The 18732-nt window shown below is 40.2% G+C and overlaps 2 protein-coding genes across 4 annotated transcripts in view; one reads left to right on the top strand and one right to left on the bottom strand.

Moving 5' to 3' along the window:
• MCPH1 (Microcephalin) overlaps positions 1 to 9661 on the top strand; it is a 19547-nt gene extending 9886 nt beyond the window's left edge. Inside the window, exons 7-10 of the mRNA XM_070115241.1 lie at positions 1 to 258; positions 5530 to 5770; positions 6177 to 6296; positions 6533 to 9661. The exon at positions 1 to 258 is cut by the window's left edge and continues 1212 nt beyond it. Coding sequence (XP_069971342.1) covers positions 1 to 258; positions 5530 to 5770; positions 6177 to 6296; positions 6533 to 6811 — 898 coding nt within the window. The 3' untranslated portion in view covers positions 6812 to 9661. The remainder of the gene's footprint in view (positions 259 to 5529; positions 5771 to 6176; positions 6297 to 6532) is intronic.
• Positions 9662 to 11366: 1705 nt separating this feature from the next.
• Nprl2 (Nitrogen permease regulator-like 2) lies at positions 11367 to 17867 on the bottom strand. 3 transcript variants are annotated; one of them, XM_070115245.1, is made up of 6 exons: positions 17732 to 17859; positions 17505 to 17671; positions 14480 to 15236; positions 14122 to 14310; positions 13641 to 13837; positions 11367 to 12732 (listed from the first exon to the last, which is right to left on the bottom strand). In XM_070115245.1, the coding sequence occupies exons 3-6, from the start codon at positions 15227 to 15229 to the stop codon at positions 12387 to 12389; spliced, it is 1482 nt and encodes a 493-aa protein (XP_069971346.1). In that variant the 5' UTR covers positions 15230 to 15236; positions 17505 to 17671; positions 17732 to 17859; the 3' UTR covers positions 11367 to 12386. The 3 variants fall into 3 exon arrangements, with proteins under 3 accessions (XP_069971346.1, XP_069971345.1, XP_069971344.1); XM_070115244.1 differs by having other exon boundaries at positions 14480 to 15233; positions 17505 to 17867; XM_070115243.1 differs by having other exon boundaries at positions 17505 to 17867.
• Positions 17868 to 18732: the final 865 nt, after the last annotated feature.

Genomic DNA, 18732 nt, shown 5'->3' on the forward strand with positions numbered 1-18732 from the left:
CTCTACAGTACCTGTGCGCAGGTCAATGCGGCTAAATGCAGCACCTGTCAAAAAGAAGTCTGAGGATGAGGATGTCTTCATGGGTTCAGAGGAAGAGGAGGAATTCCTGGCCCGGTCCCGGATACCCCTTCTGCCACGGCCTCGCAGGTCCACAGAGGAGTTCCAGCATGCAGGCGAGCTCAAGGCCAAGGGCAAGCGGGGGCGGCGACCCAAGGGAGACAGCCTGCCCTCCCTCTACGTGAGCAGCGTCCATTCCAAGTACGTGACTGGCAGAGGGCAGGGGACACGGGAAAGCACTGGGGGCCTTGGCTAGGATGTTTGCTAACATTATGATTAGGATTGCCATTATTATTTTGATAATATTAATCATTTTGATCATGTTGATTTTGTTTTTGCTATTGTAATTGTTTTTATTTCTCAATGCTATTGTTAAAAGTATTATTATTACTAACATTTTTCATCAGAAGTGTTATTACTGCTATTATGATAGTTAGCATGCCATTACAACTCTCATATTTATACATATATCTTTTTTCACTGGAGTCCTTGCAAACAGCTCTTTCTGACAGTCCTCATCTCCCTACCATTTCATTCAGTTTATTTATTATGTTCGCTAGTGCATTTACTGAACCTCATATTTATTTATATATTGCATATATAATTATCACACTTTCTTGCTTTACTTCTCTTGCTTTAATATTTTGATTATTACCTATTATGAAATGTTTAAGCTTATATTTGTAATTAATGCTGATTATGTATTTGTGTAACGATGTGTCAGTTGCATTTGTTAAAGTAGGGTTTACTGTGTAGTAACTGAATTATTCTTATTTATTTTTATTATTGTTACGACTGTGATTATGGCCATCATCTCTCATCCATCTTTGTTATTATTATCCCAACTTTTGATCATCAAAGTTATTATCATCAGCAGCATCATGACTGCTAACACTGCGTGACCCACTTCCTCTGAAATCCCATGGCTGAGCTTGTACTAATGGCAATGCAGCTTAAGGAAATAGGAAAGCAGTGCAGGCTGTGCTCTTCTATGACACTCTTTTAGACAATGCAGTGCTTATGTAATACTTAATTTTGTATGATAATTATTACGGAAATCCCTTATGGAATCATAGGAAAAACTGAGTGAGAGTACATGTTCCACCGTGAAAGAACTTTAATCGGTAGTTAGCTATTACATCCACATCAAAGCAGAATGATTTTGAAGATTTGTTATCAAAATGTCAGTTACATGAAATTGTGATCATTATTGAATTTAACCCTTTGGATCTGGGTGCTTCACTGCCGGCACAAGGCCCAATATCCAGGCATTAGACTTACTTGATTGGCGTGTTGTCAAGACTCCTTTCTAACTTACTGTATCAAGAATGTAGTGGAATATTTTCCTTGCGCAGACTCCATATCATCTCTCATAGTATATTACAATAACCATTAAAAAAAAATTTTCTCTCTCTCTTTCATTCATTTATTCATTCATTAAGTTTTCTGTAACTTACCCTGCCAATTTTTTTCACAACAGCATGTTCCAGTTACCTGGCCATCAGCCAAATTTTTTTCATGACATGATGGTCACATCACCGGGATCCAAAGCTTTAGCAGACAAAAGGTCAATTCATTATGAATACCAAACAGTAGATTAGGTATAAAATAACATTTGAGTACAATTTCAAAATACACATCCAATTTACAAAATTATTCATTCTCATCTGTTACTTCTGCACAGGCTGAAGTGAACTTTGATCATATTTCAGGCTATATAAAGGATAAGTTCCACCAAACATATTTTGAGGCTCTATAGTATGATTGATGATAGATGAAACTATTCCTGTGAGATTAATGCCATGAGTGACTTGATATGAGAGGATTTAGAAGTTGATTATTACAATTGATGCAATATAGGGATATACTTCAATTATAATGGCAGTATACTATGCAATGATAATGACAATTGTAATAGCAATAACAGTGATAAATGATAGAGGCTATGAATATAATTCTAAGTATCTCGTAATAACAGTTCTAATAATATTAACAACAAAAGGAGGAATGATGAAAATTAACTACTTTGATAATGCAATATACTCAACAGTCCCTCCCAATAATTTGCTCGTTGTCAATGTAGGAGGGTTAGGAGACTAAGACTGAGGCCCAATGTTGGGGATCACCCCTACGTTGGGCCTCAGCCCTCACCTTAACTAATTTTGCTTGGTCCTTTCTTCTCTTCTTTCCTCTTCCGTATCTTCTCCCTCCCAAAACCTAGCTCGTTATCATCGTGGAAGGGCTTAGGAGACGGGGACTGAGACCCAATGTAGAGGATTACCCCTGCCTTGGGCCTCAGCCCTCACCTTAACTAATTTTGCTTGGTCCTTTCTTCTCTTCTATCCTCTTCCGTATCTTCTCCCTCCCAAAACCTAGCTCATCATCATCGTGGAAGGGCTTAGGAGACGGGGACTGAGACCCAGTGTAGAGGATTACCCCTGCCTTGGGCCTCAGCCCTCACCTTAACTAATTTTGCTTGGTCCTTTCTTCTCTTCTCTCCTCTTCCGTATCTTCTTTACTCCCCTCTTCTATCCCATTCCTAAGGTGTGAGAGCCGTGCTAAAAGGATGAAACTTTGGCTTTGTGTCAATCACGAACGGCCTCTGGGAGCCACGGGCACGGTATTCCCTTGGTTGATTACTTAGCCCTTACCCCATATGGGGACCCTAAGGGGTAGACCAGTTTATTCAGGCTCACCATGGCCAGTAATGAAGATTCCTTACCCTTAACAAAGGCAATAAGGCTTGCCCCTTCATCAAATAGCCTGAATTTGATTTTGATGGTTTTCTGACCCCTGCCCCTCCTTTGACCACGGCTCCGACCACTGATGCTAATACCCCCTCTTTGATGCTTATGAACAACTCTAACCATTCTGAAAAACCCATTCAGGTTATTACTCAACCCCTGGAAAATACCTTTTCCTCATCCCAACATTCTCCTCTTCATCCCTACTACACATCCCTCTTCAATGTCAACCCCCTCTTCCCTTATTACTACTCTTCATCCTTATTGTCCTCCCCTTGCAGAATTACTACACTCTACACCACCCCATCTTCCTCTCGCCCTCGTCCTTCTACTACGTCTACCTCTGCAAACCTGGGTACTCTATTTGGCCCAGCCAAGTGGGATCGATTCTTTGTGATTCCCCCCACAGCCCCCTATTCTAAGAATACCCTTCTCTTTCAGCAGTGCCTCCAGGAACAAGTAGGCAAGGTTACCTTTCGCAGTCGCTCTGATCATTCATGCCTTGTCATGGTTACATCTGAAGCTCAAGCTCGTGCACTATCTGCCCTAATGGTCCTTACTGGCAAACCCATTCCTACCGAACCTCACCCAACTCTTAATACTTGTACTGGAACTGATTCTATTCCCCCAAATGCTTGTCCCATGTATAACAAGGACTGGTCAGACTGTGAAAATGACTTACTTTCTTGCCTTGATGAATATGATGCAGTAGCAGTACAGTGTTACACTCTTCCTCCTAAAGGCCAACATAAAGCTCATGTCAATATTGCCAAAATTAGCTTCCATAGACAAGACCTCCCCCATGAGGTTTTGGCCACCCAGCCAAACATTGTCGCTCCACAGCCCGATGCCCTTTATGTGCCCAACCTGGACATGAGCGTTCAAATTGCCCTGCTCAGTCACGTACATGTGCCAATTGTGGAGACTCCCATAATGTGTTTTATAGGAGCTGCCCTGCCTATAAGTTTGAATGTGAGGTAGCAGTCCTCAGATTTAAACTAGGCTTCACTCTGTGAGAGGCCAGACAAGAAGCACGACGACGAGGTTTTTCTCTCTCAACTTATTCTAAAACAATCCTGCGCTCTGCTCCCTCACCATCTACCCAAGATATTTCTGCATCCCCCCAGGTATCTTTTCCCTATACCCAAGACCTACGTCCTATGTCTACTTGCCCTATCCACCAGTCAAACCCATTTTCCATCCTTAATCCAGATACTCCAATCTCTACCATTTCCTGGATACCTACCCCTCCTCTTCACTTTAGTTGTCATACCAGACAACCTAAACGTTCCACTCCACACTCTCCTACTACACACTCTCCTACTACACACTCTCCTACACCTTCCTCTTCATCTGTACCTTAGATATCCATCTCCTCTTCTCCTCCTTATAAGAGAACCTTTGTTTCTCAGTCCTCTATACCAAATTCCCCTTCAGAAACCCTTGAAGACATCCGAAACTTCCTAAAGATGACCCAAGGAAACACTCCACTCCTTCATCCATCCCCCAATTCCTCTGTTCCTACTCCTTCTACATTTGAAGTATTTGCAGATATCCATCCTCCTCCTCAAGTTCCTTCCACCCCACTTCCTCCTACATCCACACAACATACCCCACCCTCTCTACCGCTTCCACTTGTATGCTCACGAGTAACAGGCAACCTAAATGTTCCACTCCACCCTCTCCTACTACATGCTCTCCTACACATTCGTCGTCTTCTGCTCCTCCTATATCTATTCTCCTCCTCACAAGAGAATCTTTGTTTCTCAGTCTTCTTCACCCAACTCCCCTCCAGAAACCCTTGAAGACATCCAAAACTTCCTAAAGATGACACAAGGAAACACTCCACTCCCTCATCCAACCCCAATCCCTCTGTTCCTACTCCTGCTACATTTAAAGCATTTACAGATATCCATCCTTCTCCTCCTGCCCAAGTTCCCTCCACCCCCCTTCCTCCTACATCCTCCCAACATACCCCACCCTCGCTACCCCTCCCTCCTGAATACTCACATGATGAATCCCTTCTATCACAACAGTATCATTATCCAGACCCTTCCCCTCCAGACATTTTTCCTGATATTTCACCACCTTCCCCAGTCCCCCTTTCTCATCCTCCAACTCCTCCAACACACACACACACACACACACACACACACACACACACACACACACACACACACACACACACACACACACACACACACACACACACACACACACACACACACACACACACACACACACACACACACACACACACACACACACACACACACACACACACACACACACACACACACACACACACACACACAAAGTTCAATATTTTATTTTCATTCATTTGCATCTTTTATGCTTCTTCTTCTTCTTCTCCTTCTCCTTCTCCTCCTTCTCCTCCTTCTCCTCCTCCTTCTTCTTCTTCTCCTTCTTCTTCTTCTTCTTCTTCTTCTTCTTCTTCTTCTTCTTCTTCTTCTTCTGTTCATATTTCAACTTTCTCCTGCTGTGTTTCCTACCTTCTCTCCTCATACCCACCATCAAATATCATGGCTCAAGATGAACAAAGATTGAAAATGCTTGAGACCCTTGTCAGATGAAAAAACATTGAAGAGATGCATAAAACTTGGAATGTCACATTTGATTGTTCCTTTTGTATTGTGGCTTTCTTTTCTTTTATTGTGACTCTGTTATCCCCTGTAACCTCCCCCTCCTGCCCTCCCTCCTATCCCAGAGAGAAGACCAGCCTCCTCCCCGTCATCATGAAGCTGGGTGGGTTCCGCGTGACTTCAGTGATCGATGCATCGACATCCCATGTGGTGTGCGGGGAAGCACGGCGCACATTGAGCCTATTGCAAGGCATTGCAAGAGGTGCGTGGGTTCTGGACTCATCGTGGGTATATGAGTCACTTGAGCTGGGTCGATGGGCACCAGAGGAAGCTTTTGAGCTCTTCATGGCTTTTCCAGGGGCCAAGGTAAGCTGGTGATGGGTATGGAGACTGAGCCTCTTCCTTCCTTCACCTCCCATCCTCCCTTCCTCCATCCCTTCCTTCTTCTTACAACTCCTAAAACTATCATAACATCCAATTTAACAATGTGCAACAATATATAACACATTATCAGAATAAAGGCTATTTTGTTGGCAAATTCAGATCATACAGCATGGAGTTTTCATTAAGATTTTACCATCAAATATTGCTTAAAATCCCTGTTCCTCTATCAAGATTGAAATTTTACCTCCAAAAATATTACTTCCAACCAAATATCTGACAAACTTGGGGAACACAGTACCAATAACTAAAGAAGTGCCCAGGACATTGCCTTTGCCAGTTGTACCTTCAGATGCACAATTCATGCTTCTTTCCTCCCTCTGTCACACAGATCTCACGGCTACAAAAGCAGGAGCGAGGCAGAAAAGGGAATTACACCCAAACACTCTTTTCTGGAGTGGGTTCCATCTATGTTTCAGAAGGATGCACTCCTCCCACAGACCAACTAAGGGTAAGGCTGAGAAAGAGAGTTAAGAAGAGGTTTTAATGCTATTATTACTACAGTTTTTCTTTAGTCCTGGCTCTTTTCCTCATATTTTTTTTTCTTTTTTCTATTTCTTCTTTCAGTGAGCCACATTCCATATTCCATCTTTTCCATATCTGTTCCCTCCTCCTCTATTTCTTCTTCTTTTACTCATGTCTCTTAGACACTCATTCACTGGCTTGGTCTCCTTCTCGTACCCACAGAACCTCCTTGAGCTAACAGGGGCCAAAGTGGTGTCCCATTCCCGCTCCGCCAACCTGGCCATCGGACTCCCTCCTTCCTCATCTTCAGCCCCATCAGGTTCGTCAGGAACCCGCCCCCTGAAAGTCACCCACCTGTCAGAGAAGTGGGTCCTTGACTCAATTCAACACCACAAGATACAGGATTTTGCTGAGTATGTGCTCTCAGAGGCAAACGGAGGTAGCAAAGGGAGTTCAACATCATCGGGCTCCATCTCTTTGGAGGAGGAGGAGGAAGGGTGAGCAGCAGGGAAGAAGTAAGAAGGAACAGGGCTCAAGCTACAGGAGGACATTTTTTGTACTGCGATGTCTTTTTTTTTTCTTTTCTTTCTTTTTTTCCCTTATTGTTACTATTGTTGGTAGTCATAAGAATATTTTTTCCTTTTTTATATTTCAAATGTCTTTTCTTGTTTGTTGTTTGTTTTGTTTTTTGGCATTTCATTCTTCCTTCTGTCCATGCCTATAGTTTTTATGATTTACTTTAGGATTTTAGCAATCATCTGCTTGTTAAATCCAAGTGTAGAATGGACATGCTCAATCTTTAACCTCTCAAGTACAATTGCACTCATTTCTTGTAATAGAAATAAACCAGATTTTCACATTATGTACATATTTCAGGCAGAATTGATCCCAGGTGTCCTGGGCAACCACCCACGATAACACATTGTTATCGGGTACATGTACTGTTCACTGTATTTTTGTATATTTCTTTACACATAGATGGCTCCATAAGCGGTAGGGAGGACTACCTAGCCTAACCAGATTACCCCATTCCTTGAATTTTCAGAAAAAAAAAAAAAAAAATCCAATACTATCATTATTATTATTGTTATTATTATCATAAGTATTATTATTAATATTATTATTAGTAGTAGTATTGTTAACAATGTTTATTTTAGTGTGATTAACAATACTCATAGTAAAAGAATATTAGAAATAAACTTTCTTTTGAAAAACAAGGTAAGGAGTAAACCGGTTATATCAGATAAGCATGGTAAGTGTCTCCTTGGTGACTAATTGATTCTGTAGCAATCTAACTGTAAACAGAATTAAAAGGCTAAAATTGCAACAGATTGGACTCTTATGCTAAGGTGTTGGCCTAAAACAGCTGTTGGTTCAGGGAAGCTTCTGTCCGTCTTCATGAGTTCTGTGCCCTGCCCTAGTATTCATTACAAACCTTGATGCCATTTTTAAGGTTACTGGCACTAAAACCGTTAACCCCAATATCAGAACCATTTACCTGTACCAGGAGTGTGTGAACATGTATTGCCCTCCAGGTTTTGGTTTTATTCATATTGGTTATACACAGATGGCTCTAGAAGTCCTTAGTCACCTGACCGACCTGATCTCTCCTGTTTACCTTGTCCTTGAAGTTTTGAGAGGAAAAGTTTTTTGATGCATATTATTATTGTTAATATTAATGATATCTTAATAATGACAATCAGAATGACAAACAATGATAACAATAATAAGATTTTTTGCTTGAATATTCAGGAAATGAGTCAGGTCCAGTGACTGACTCCTTGCTAACCAAGTGCTTGCAAAGCCATCTATGTACAAAATTTGCTTAAACCATAGTGGGCAGTGCATGTCCTCATTTTTAAATGTTTTTATCTTACCAGTCTATCCATCTACATCTATCTATGTGTCTATCCATCTGCCAGTCTACACACGCACACGCACACACAAACACAAACAAACACACACACACACACACATACATGCACACTGTGTATGTGTATATACTGTATATTAATATGTGTGAGTGTGCATGTGTGTTTGTATTTATATACATACATATACATAAGTACAGATATACATACATACATATAGGTATGTATGTATGTTATTGTCCACCTTTGCCTTCTTGTAGAACAGATTTTCCTTTTACTGCCATCTCATTCCATGACCATGCTCTTCCTGGTGCACACTGTCCATTGTGCTTTCACTGATGAGAGGCTGATCTGCTAAAGGAGGACACCACAGTTGGTGATGCCTTGCCTTGTGGAGGAGGAGTGCGTCACGAAAGGCCTGTCACACAAGCTTTGTGTCTTATGCCGGCGCAGCGGTAAGGTGCTGGTCTAGCAATCTTGCGGACCTGCATTCAATCCCAAGCCTGGCCAGTGAGTGGTAACCCCATCCGTTCCTTGCACACAGGAGGAGATTTGGGCAAAATAAAACAGACAGCATGTCACAGCAAAGAATATCCATTGTAACAAATGGCATTAAAACTAAATCTTTAAATCTTTAAATCTATTATGCTAAGATCACATCATTTTCTCTTTGCCATTGATATAGAACTTATTGAGGCTTCTTTCTGGGTATGAAGTTTGCCATAAACCATTGCTTTGTTAGAACTAGAATGGTTTAGCTATGGTCAGACAAACAGAAATGTTTCTCGACACTCTATTAAAAATTACAATATTTTGATGGTAAAAGTGTATAGCATTTATGACTTGTTGATTAGATATTTATGTCGTCTGTATTTATACGTAGTACGACATATCCCATAAATTTGTAATAATTTGTTTTTATAAGTAAATAGAAAATATAATGGTATCCACTATGAAGGATACAAATATAAAAGTAATAATCATAATTAGATTAAGAGGAGAACTCAGAGAGAAATACTTTTCAATATAAAAAAGCTATAACATTTAGTAGACACATAACTGAGAGCATTAATGATAATTGCAATATTGAAATGATTTTCAGTTATCAACCCCACGGATATTTGTTCTTTCGTCAATTAAGTTTAAGGAAGGTAATAGGAAGGCGACATTCTTCAAGAAACCTCGAAAATAATCAGATTTATGGCTTAAGTGATTGTCAGTATTATTTGATATTTTTACATTTCTATACAATTTTTATTCATTGTTCATCTGTTTGGTTGTCTTTCCATTGTTCTCCCTTTTTTGTAACTATACTTTTCTCTTGTCATTAAGAATAATGAAATTCTCAGCATCTCCAGGATGATAAATACACTCAAGTACATGTTTTTCACTATAACATAATAGTGTACATATGTAGATATGTAGATATGTATATATATTTTGTATCTGCTAGTTCAGAATAAAAAAAGAATGAAAGGAAGTGTTTAATTTTGAACCTAAAAAATTAAACAGTTTGTCACAATTTGTTTTGATGTAATTTTGGTGGCATCAGTATTTGCTATTCTTTGTTCATACTTCCTTTTTTTTTCCATAATTATCATTTTGTCCTCAAAGTGATGCCAATGCTGGGCACATCCAAATTTACCAGAGTTTAACACTGCAGCCTAAAGTGTATGATAGGCTTAATGGCTAATGGTTGAAACAAATAAATGTGCTAAACATCAAAGGCCTTATAGCAAGATGGTAAAGTATTGTGGCGAAACGGGTAAAAATGTGTTAATAATTAGGATAAAATATGTTAGATGTCAAAGGTTAGAGGGTGTTAAAGGATAGTATGGTATGCCAGACTTACCAATGCACTGGGAAAAGAAATCTCTTCCCTGACTCTCTCTAGTCTCCACTATCCTCTCTCCTTGCCTGTACTACCTTGGGGCAAGAAATTAGAAAACTTCTTGCCACCACTGGGGGTATGTCTCACTTTCTGACTCTCATCAGGGTCTGGTTTGGTGTTTTATTACCCATCAGCATTGTGGTAGAGACTGATCACTTTTTTGCTTTTTTCTGTAAAATGGCCGTTAAGTTGTTGATTCTCCCATTTTTCTGTTTGTAATGGATACTTTTTCCCTGGGAAGAAAACTGATAGGTTATGAAGGAGGTGTGATACCTGGACGTGAAGGACTGGTTCTAGAGGACTCACGAGGCAAGGGATCCTTCTTTCTCTTTCTCTCATCTTGCTTTCCAGAGTTGTGTTGGGGGAAGGCCTCGCTTATCTTGCTTGGATCCATGAGCCATGGCACAGCCTTGGCCAGGTATCCATGTTACAAATTTGGGCCCTTCAGCCTGCATTCCAAAGTCAAAACTACATGTCTTTTTTACATGATGGGTTCTTCACAGTGCAAGGAATAAAGGTCCCATGCCAAGTCACATAGTTCAACCTCTGCCGACTGCTATATGGTGCATGTAATATGAACTACTCTTTCCTGTGACAGTAAGAGAAGGCAATGTTGATGCACATGAGATGCTTTAAAAGGCCTAGGGAGTAATGGAAACCAGGTGGAAGATGCTGCAAGTGAGCGGCCTGAGCCACTCATGTTTATTTCCTGTATGCTCCCTCGATATATATTGCCTATGGTATGTCAGTGCTTCCTTGTATCTCCTTTATTTTATGGTTGGCTTATCAGACTCTGAAGACTGAGAAAGAGGAGTTTGACAGATGGAAAGTATTTCTCCGTTCTTAGAAGTCTGCTGCACGTAAATCCTTCCCTTTGTGTAATGCTACTACTCTCAGTTTTAGGCTTAGGACCTAGCTTGTTGCTCCAGGGTAGAGGGGCAAGTAGGGAGAGGGGGAATTAGGCTTGGAGAAGGTGGTACATAGATTCCACTGTCTGGGTAAGATGCACAATGCAGTCTTGGCAGCATTTTCACTCTGGTAAAGTTGGTTTCCATTAACTTCCTCATTGTTTATACTAATTACTATTTATTCAATATTTATAATTCATCTCCCTACTTGTGTTATCAATGATATAAAAACAATAAATTTTATATTGAATTAATTAAAGATCGCTATGACTTCATTATATTTCTTAATTTACCACAGTTGACATTAATGTCATGTAGTATTCAAATACAACAAATCCTTATTATTTTTGGTACAAGAGAAATATTTGAAAATGAAAGAAAAATGCTTTACAGACATATATCTTTACTTCAGTCTGTCATATATAAACATATTTCATTTAGTTAATAAACTCTGTCAGACACAAGCTGTAATATACATAGAGAGAAATGTAATGTTATTGAAATAAATCCAGTTGTATATAATACTCTGGCATATGACATATGACTTAACTATATATAGGAAAGGTATGACTGAGAATGAATAAATTCACACACAAAGATTTGCAATTGATGTCTCATTATCGCATTTTCACTACAAGTACTTGATTCAGATGAAGAGGCAATGTAGAAATGTCCGTTACAGATCCTATATTGTGGAATTATTTATTCTCATTCAAGCATTTTCTACATTTGTTAGAATGGAAGAGTAATAATTTCTGCTTCAGTATCAAAATGCAAAATCCTTGTTTGAGCAAATGATTATCAGACGGGCTTCCTGCATTTCTTGCCTCTACACAAATACATCTGCAAGAATTTCCCACACACAGGCATACATACACACATTCCACCTATACAGTATGCACACAAATCCAAACAAGTATTCCATAAATGCACAACACTGTCTTTAAAGCCACTTGTTATTATCTACTACTATTGTGTCCAGATATTCATTCTAATATATGGAATGAATATAATTGTAATTGATCCAGCAAATATGGGAAAGACTGATATTCCACAAGACAAAAATGAAATTACAATGCAAGAAATCATATTATGCAAATATAATTAGATAACAAATTTTACTTCAACACACAAACAAACAATTAGAATTTCAGTGCTTCATATTTTGCTTCATCTTCACTTCAACTCCATTCCACTGCCACATCTCTCCTCACTTTCCATTTTCTATTTCACATCCCACAGCCTCACTTTCCTTTTCCCTCTACTCTTCACTTCATCCCCCCCCTTCCCTTAGACTTTCCACTTCAGACTTCATCTCTACTTTACCCCCACTTCCTATTCCAACTCTATTCCAAGTCCCGCTTTCCCCTCGCTTTCTGCTCTGAAATCAACTTTTAGATTTGCCTTCACTTCCACAGCACATGGATGTTGGGGTCCCTCTCCACCTTGTCATGCAGTTCCTTGTGTGTCAATCCAAGCCGGCAGCAGATCTCATCATAGGAGTGGGAACCGTTGCACAACCGGTGTATAGCACTCAGCCTGCTGGGGGTGCCCTGGGGTGGGGGGGCTCCTCCTGCTCCTCCTGCTCCTCCTCCTCCTCCCCCATCAGGACTGAGAAAGACTGGATACTGATGCAGCCGCCGGATGAGGTTGTGCAGGAGGCCGAACTGGATAAGTCTCCGCTCATCCACATTGAGTGCCTGTGGATTAAAGCGGATGCACAGGTCCCGCACGCTCACCCCGTAGGTCATGCTGTTGTGAGGCCAAGCAAGTGGAGAGACTGTCATTATCATCATAATCACCGTTATTTCAAATATCTATAAACACTGACATCATCATTGTCTTCCTTAACATCGTTATCATATCTATTAAAAAATAAATAAATAAATAAATAAATAAAATTGAGGGGTTGAGGATACCTTCAGGATCCTTTTGTTAGGATAAAAGTTATCCAATATGTAGTAAAGAAAACACTATAAAATACAAATCAAATGCTTCCTAAACTTACAAATGCATTGAAAATGACAACAAATTGGTCCCATAGATGCAAAACATTTGAATTCAATATAAAAACTGAAATATTGTTCAACACACCATGAGTATATAGCAATAATAATACTTCAAAAAATCATGATTCTCAGTGGCAAACACCTTTAGGTTAAAAGAACCCCTGAATGTTATGGTAGGGACTAGGCTAGTTAGGGGGGCTTTCTGAAGACAGGAGATCCACAAAATGTAATTATCTTAACCCTGTGTTGCTGGGCATGGCATGTATGTACATGCCATGCCCAATTGTGTGTTGAACATCTGTTTACCATTTTCCTTGATTTTCGATATTTTCTAGTATAGAGCTGTTAGTAATGTCAGTAACAATATAGTAACAGAAGCATCATTTTTAGCCATTCTACCCCTGGAAAATTTTGTCAACTCTAGATTACATCTAATTATGACATAAACCCAGGGTCCTGCAACTAGGATGCCTTAGGACTGTGGTTGGACAACAACCCAAGCATGGGGCAGAACATGCTGATGTACACCCCAAACTTTGATAGATATTTCAACTTTTGTGAATGGATAAAACGTAGATAATCCTCTTCAGGGCACCATATAATCTGACAATGCAAAACCTTCCACCATTACATTTTGAGACCCGCCCATACCTGCAGTAGAGCATCATGATGTGTGAGAGCTGTGGCAACGAGGTTGAATTCTTCCCAACGGCACGCTGGCATTCCTCCTGCAGTTCATGGTTGTCATAGAGCTTGCCGATGTTTGAAGTCACTGTGTATATGTTTGAGTACTGGAAGATGGGCAGGAGACGCACCTGGTCATAGTAGAGCAGGTTCTCCACGCATGCCTAACAAGGGAAAAGCCAATTAGTATGAGAAAGGATAGAATGAAACACAACCACAGTAAGAAAACAGAAATACAAATATCAAGATGTTTCAAACTGTAGTGATTGAATTCTGACTTTTCTATTTGGATGAAACACTTTTGAATGACAGCATTTCTCTCATTTTGTCTGCATCTAATCTACTCTTCTAAAATGTGTGATTTTTCTCAGAAAGACAAACAAACTGTAAAGCATACATAGTTAATCATGTTTTCTCCGACAAAAAGCTATTTTTAATGCTTTTCTACCTTGACCAGGTTGCTTTCGACATCAGCTGCTGCTGCAATCTTGGCTACATGTGCATAGCCATCAATGTAGGGCAGCACTTGCTGTGTGGTTAAATCCCAGTGCTCCCCTTGGCTGAGCACCCTCTCTGAAATCAGAATGGGGACATGGTGGTCGAGCACGTGTGGTGGGTCAGGCCATATGCGAACCACCTGTTGAAGGAGAAATTGTCCTTGGGGTAAATGTGAGGACAAGTAAGAGAGGGGTTATGGGGGATCCTTCAGAGAAGGGATTGAGGAAACAGATTATTTTAATTATATCTAAAAAACAATGAATGTCAAATTATCTTAGGGCAAACAGGAACCTCCTACTTTCCATTACCTTCAGATGAAGAACAGATGTGCTGAGGCCTTGCTTGTTCTTCCCATCAAAGGATTTGCGACGGGCTTTCGATTCAGAGTCTGAAGGTTTCCGTAGCACCCTCTGAGAGATCTCCTCTTGCTGGAGGTCGGGCAGCATGCTCATCCTCCTTTCATGGCCTTCCTGGCTCCCAATTTTCCCATCACCAATAGGGTGCCTCCTGTCACTCAGAAGACTCATCCTGCGCTCTCCCTTGTCACCTACCTTGCGCTCTGAGTGCTCTGCTGCCACCAGCTTCTGATCACTGAGGTTCACTGTCACGGTGCACTCTCCCCGTGCATTGAGCTCCTCCAGGATGTGACGCAGCATCCTGGGTATCTGCTCTCGACTGTCATCGTTAGAGAGGAAGCCATTCTCCAGCTCCAGATTCTCCAGGTATTCAGAGAGCTTTTTGACAGCAGGCTCATAGTGCACTGTACGGGACTTGGAGTCACACACGAAGCACAGGTTGAAGATGAGGGCATTGCGCACGTACCTGGGGTTCTTGATCTCATTGGGGAAGCCTGTTATCTTGTGGCCGAGGACATTGACTGTGATGATCCTCTTCTGGATCTGTGGCTTTGGGATGATGTAGACAGAAACTGCATCAAACACCTCCTTTGTGACATAGTTCTCAGGGTACTGATACACTATTTTAGGGCCTGCAATGTTGTGGAATTCCGAAAGGAAGATGCTAAGGATGGGGCCCTCCTTGCCATACTCCTCCATCATCTTGCTGCTGGAAATAACATGAGAAGAAATACTCAAGTGTTTCAAATTTTATCTGCCTTGAACTTGTTGGTCAACCAAGTCTTTGCGTATAACAGTCGTGGTAAAGGGGGGAAAGTTTAGCAGAGTCGATGTTGAGGGTCAGCCATGTCTCAATGCCCATTATAATATCTGGTGGGTATGATGATGAAGAGGAGGAGGGGTTGTGGTGGTAGGAATGAAAAGTGAGGAAAGGAAAGGAGGAAGGGAGGGGAGGGGAAGAGTAAGGTAAAGCTGAAATTGGAAGATGAGGAACACAAAATGACTGAGGGGTTTGAGAGTCCATGGAGTGCCTAAAGCAGTGAGATATGAAGCTCAATGATATGGATGGAAGTTTGGTGTGAGGATTTATTGAAGTTGAGTACTTGGTTGTGAATTGTCAAGTAGCCTTCATAGTGTGGAATAGGCATATTCATAAATGTGTTTGTGATGGTATATAAAAAAAAGTTAATACTGGTTAAAAAAGGTGGATAAAACACTCAAACATTTTTTCTTATCTGAAAGATTTTAAAATATGTGGGTTGTGGTGTATTCCACTTAGCTTAGCAGGAGAGGGTAGGGTAGGGTTGGAAGGATGGGCAGAGTGTGTGAAAACACTTTCGTCAGCCATGGTGTTGACCTGAGACTGAGATATGATAATTTTCATCTATGGTATTTCCTTTGCAAGGATAATAAGGAAGTTATCCATTATGTAAATCTTTGGCAAACATTTACAAGAAAATCTAATGACACAATCATAAAGAAACATAAAAATACACTCACTGATACAAAAAATGTTCTGTGCATTGTCTAAGTTAAAGAATATGGGTTGCAACAAATGCCACGCAGAGAGTAAGAAAAGGCCTGAGGGTAGAGCCTCTAATAGGAAAAAACAGCAAATGGGTGCAGGTTTGGTGGGTCAAACCCTAAGGTCAGGAAGGTTTTTTGTCCATAAGGTATGTTTGTATATCCCCAAAAGTGGCTGAAGTAATTGGGTCTTTGCCTGAATGGGGTGCAGTCACTCTGTAAACAATTATCAATACTTTCACCTGCGTCATGCCATGGTAAACAACAAGATATTCTTCCATATTACACCAAGAATTCTAAAGACAAGGAAGAATAATAATTGCAAGGTAAATTACCTGGCTATTTTGAAATAGGTATATACTAATATACAATACATAAATAAATATGCATATATATAGCAATTTTTTACAATGCCTTCCCATCATCAAAAGCAATAATATTGATATTGATGGATTCCTCTCACCCTTTGGTAAACACTTATGAAAGAATTATGCTGCGAGCCCCCCCCCCCCCCAAATCCCCACATTCTTAGCCACAATAGCAGAAGAGGGCATGATATGTACCAGGGAAATTGCAGGGTAAACTAACAATATAATAACATAATGAAGATAATAACTCACCATACTGCTGAATGCCATGGACCGCACCACCCAAACCCCGATCACGAAAACAAAAAATGCACCACATATTCATGGCAGGAGAGAGCGTCAGACAGACTCAGCTTTAGCCCAGTATTTGGTAATCGGTTTCAACCATTTTTCATCTCCTTCCTTGCTCCTGCATACCAGTCATACTCTCTACCCTGCCGTGCATACGTGGAGGATTCTTTGGCTTCCACTGCGGGGATTGGTCAGTGGTTGGCCCTGCAATAGACAGTACAGTGGCCGATTCTTTCTACATCATCCGTATCTTACCCTGCAATTTCCCTGGTACGTTCCATGCCCTTCCCTGGTATCGGGGCCGAGTTTGTCCCTAATGGAAAGGAGTTTCGCGGCGAACTTCCGGGGGGGGGGGGGGGGGGGGGGAGAGAGAGAGAGAGAGAGAGAGAGAGAGAGAGAGAGAGAGAGAGAGAGAAAGAGAGAAAGAGAGAAAGAGAGAAAGAGAGAGAGAGAAAGAGAAAGAGTAAGAGAGAGAAAGAGAAAGAGTAAGAAAGAGAAAGAGAAAGAGTAAGAGAGAGAAAGAGAAAGAGGAAGAGTAAGAGAGAGTAAGAGAGAGAGAGAGAGAAAGAGAAAGAGCAAGAGAGAGAAAGAGAGAGAGAAAGAGAGAGAGAGAGAGGAGTCCATCGCCCCCAAATCATAACAATCGGTTGTGATGATTTTCTGAAAAATCGCCATATAAAACTAACGAAATATATAATTAATATATAATTAATAAAAGTGATGTCTTTTTTTTTTTTTTTTTTTTTTTTTTTTTTTACTTCAAATAGATATCCTTGCCTTTCTTATTCACTCACCTCTAATTCTTAGCTTTAGCCCATTATTTGGTAACCTGTTTCAACCTTTTTTCATCTTCTTCCTTCTTTTCAAGTCTTTTTTATCTTTTCTTCTTTCGGTTTCAACCTTTTTTCATCTTCTTCCTTCTTTTAAAGTCTTTTTTATCTTTTCTTCTTTCGGATTCAACCTTTTTTCATCTTCTTCCTTCTCTTAAGTCTTTTTTATCTTTTCTTCTTTCGGTTTCAACATTTTTTCATCTTCTTCCTTCTTTTAAAGTCTCTTTTATCTTTTCTTCTTCCTTGTTATTGGTTCTTAAACGTTTCTGGATTTTTTTCCGTTTCCTTCGTCCGTTTGTTTTGATCTCCGGAACACGACCCGAGGACCAAGCATGTTAAAAACGGCTCGTGTATTGGACTTTATTTCTTATTATTATTGCTGTTGTTAGTTTTGCTATTTATAATTTTCTTCCTATTATCAACGTGGTTATTATCATTATTATTTATTATCATTATTATTTATTATTATTTATTATCATTATTATTATTATCATTATTATTAGGATTATTATTATTATTATTTTCATAGTTATCCTTATCATTCATCATTTTTGTAACTGTTATCATATTATTATAATACACTTTTTTAATATTACTCTATATATTATCATTGTAACAGTAGCAATCGTAATAATACCATCCTTACTATAGGAACGGAAGCTCACCGGGTCAAAGTACTGCGCCGGTTTGATAAAACCATTTGTCTCCCACGCTGAGCTTACCGTGGCACGGCGGTCTTAGACATGTATAATGCCAGATGGTACCATGTCCATCTTCAACGGTTCTTTATGGAAAAGTACTCCTTTGGCTGAGGATTCAACCTTGATATTCCTTTTTGAGTAGAGATGCAATACAATGACAAATGTATACTTGTTCTTAATGGATACTATGTATATGATATGGCTACCGACGGTCTGAAGATTTCACGCTTTCTGGAAGAAAATTGTCAGGAATTAGAGCGCCAGTCCCTGCTGCTCCGTGAGGATCAGCGCAGTTGATTGCAGCTGAAGGGGAGAGCGTTGCCACAAAGAGGATATAAAGTACTATCTATATATTTCAAGTGATAGGTTTCTAGTTCTCTTCTTTAGGTCATGAATTCAGACCCTGGCAATTTGTCATAAATAGTACACATGAGGTTTATGCTAGGAGGCAACACATTTTGGAACGGGGATGTTATTAGCACCAATGTTCC

The sequence above is a fragment of the Penaeus vannamei genome, chromosome 37, assembly GCF_042767895.1.
Source record: "Penaeus vannamei isolate JL-2024 chromosome 37, ASM4276789v1, whole genome shotgun sequence".
Classification (NCBI taxonomy): Eukaryota; Metazoa; Arthropoda; class Malacostraca; order Decapoda; family Penaeidae; genus Penaeus; species Penaeus vannamei.

Bases quoted from the DNA above. Each gene is read 5' to 3' on its own strand.
- Nprl2 (XM_070115244.1), bottom strand. From the start codon at position 15,229: ATGATGGAGGAGTATGGCAAGGAGGGCCCCATCCTTAGCATCTTCCTT. The intron at 14,311-14,479 runs GTAATGGAAAGT...CTCCTTCAACAG, and splicing joins CATCTGTTCTTCATCTGAAG to GTGGTTCGCATATGGCCTGA. The intron at 12,733-13,640 runs GTATGGGCGGGT...GCCTCACAACAG, and splicing joins ATCATGATGCTCTACTGCAG to CATGACCTACGGGGTGAGCG.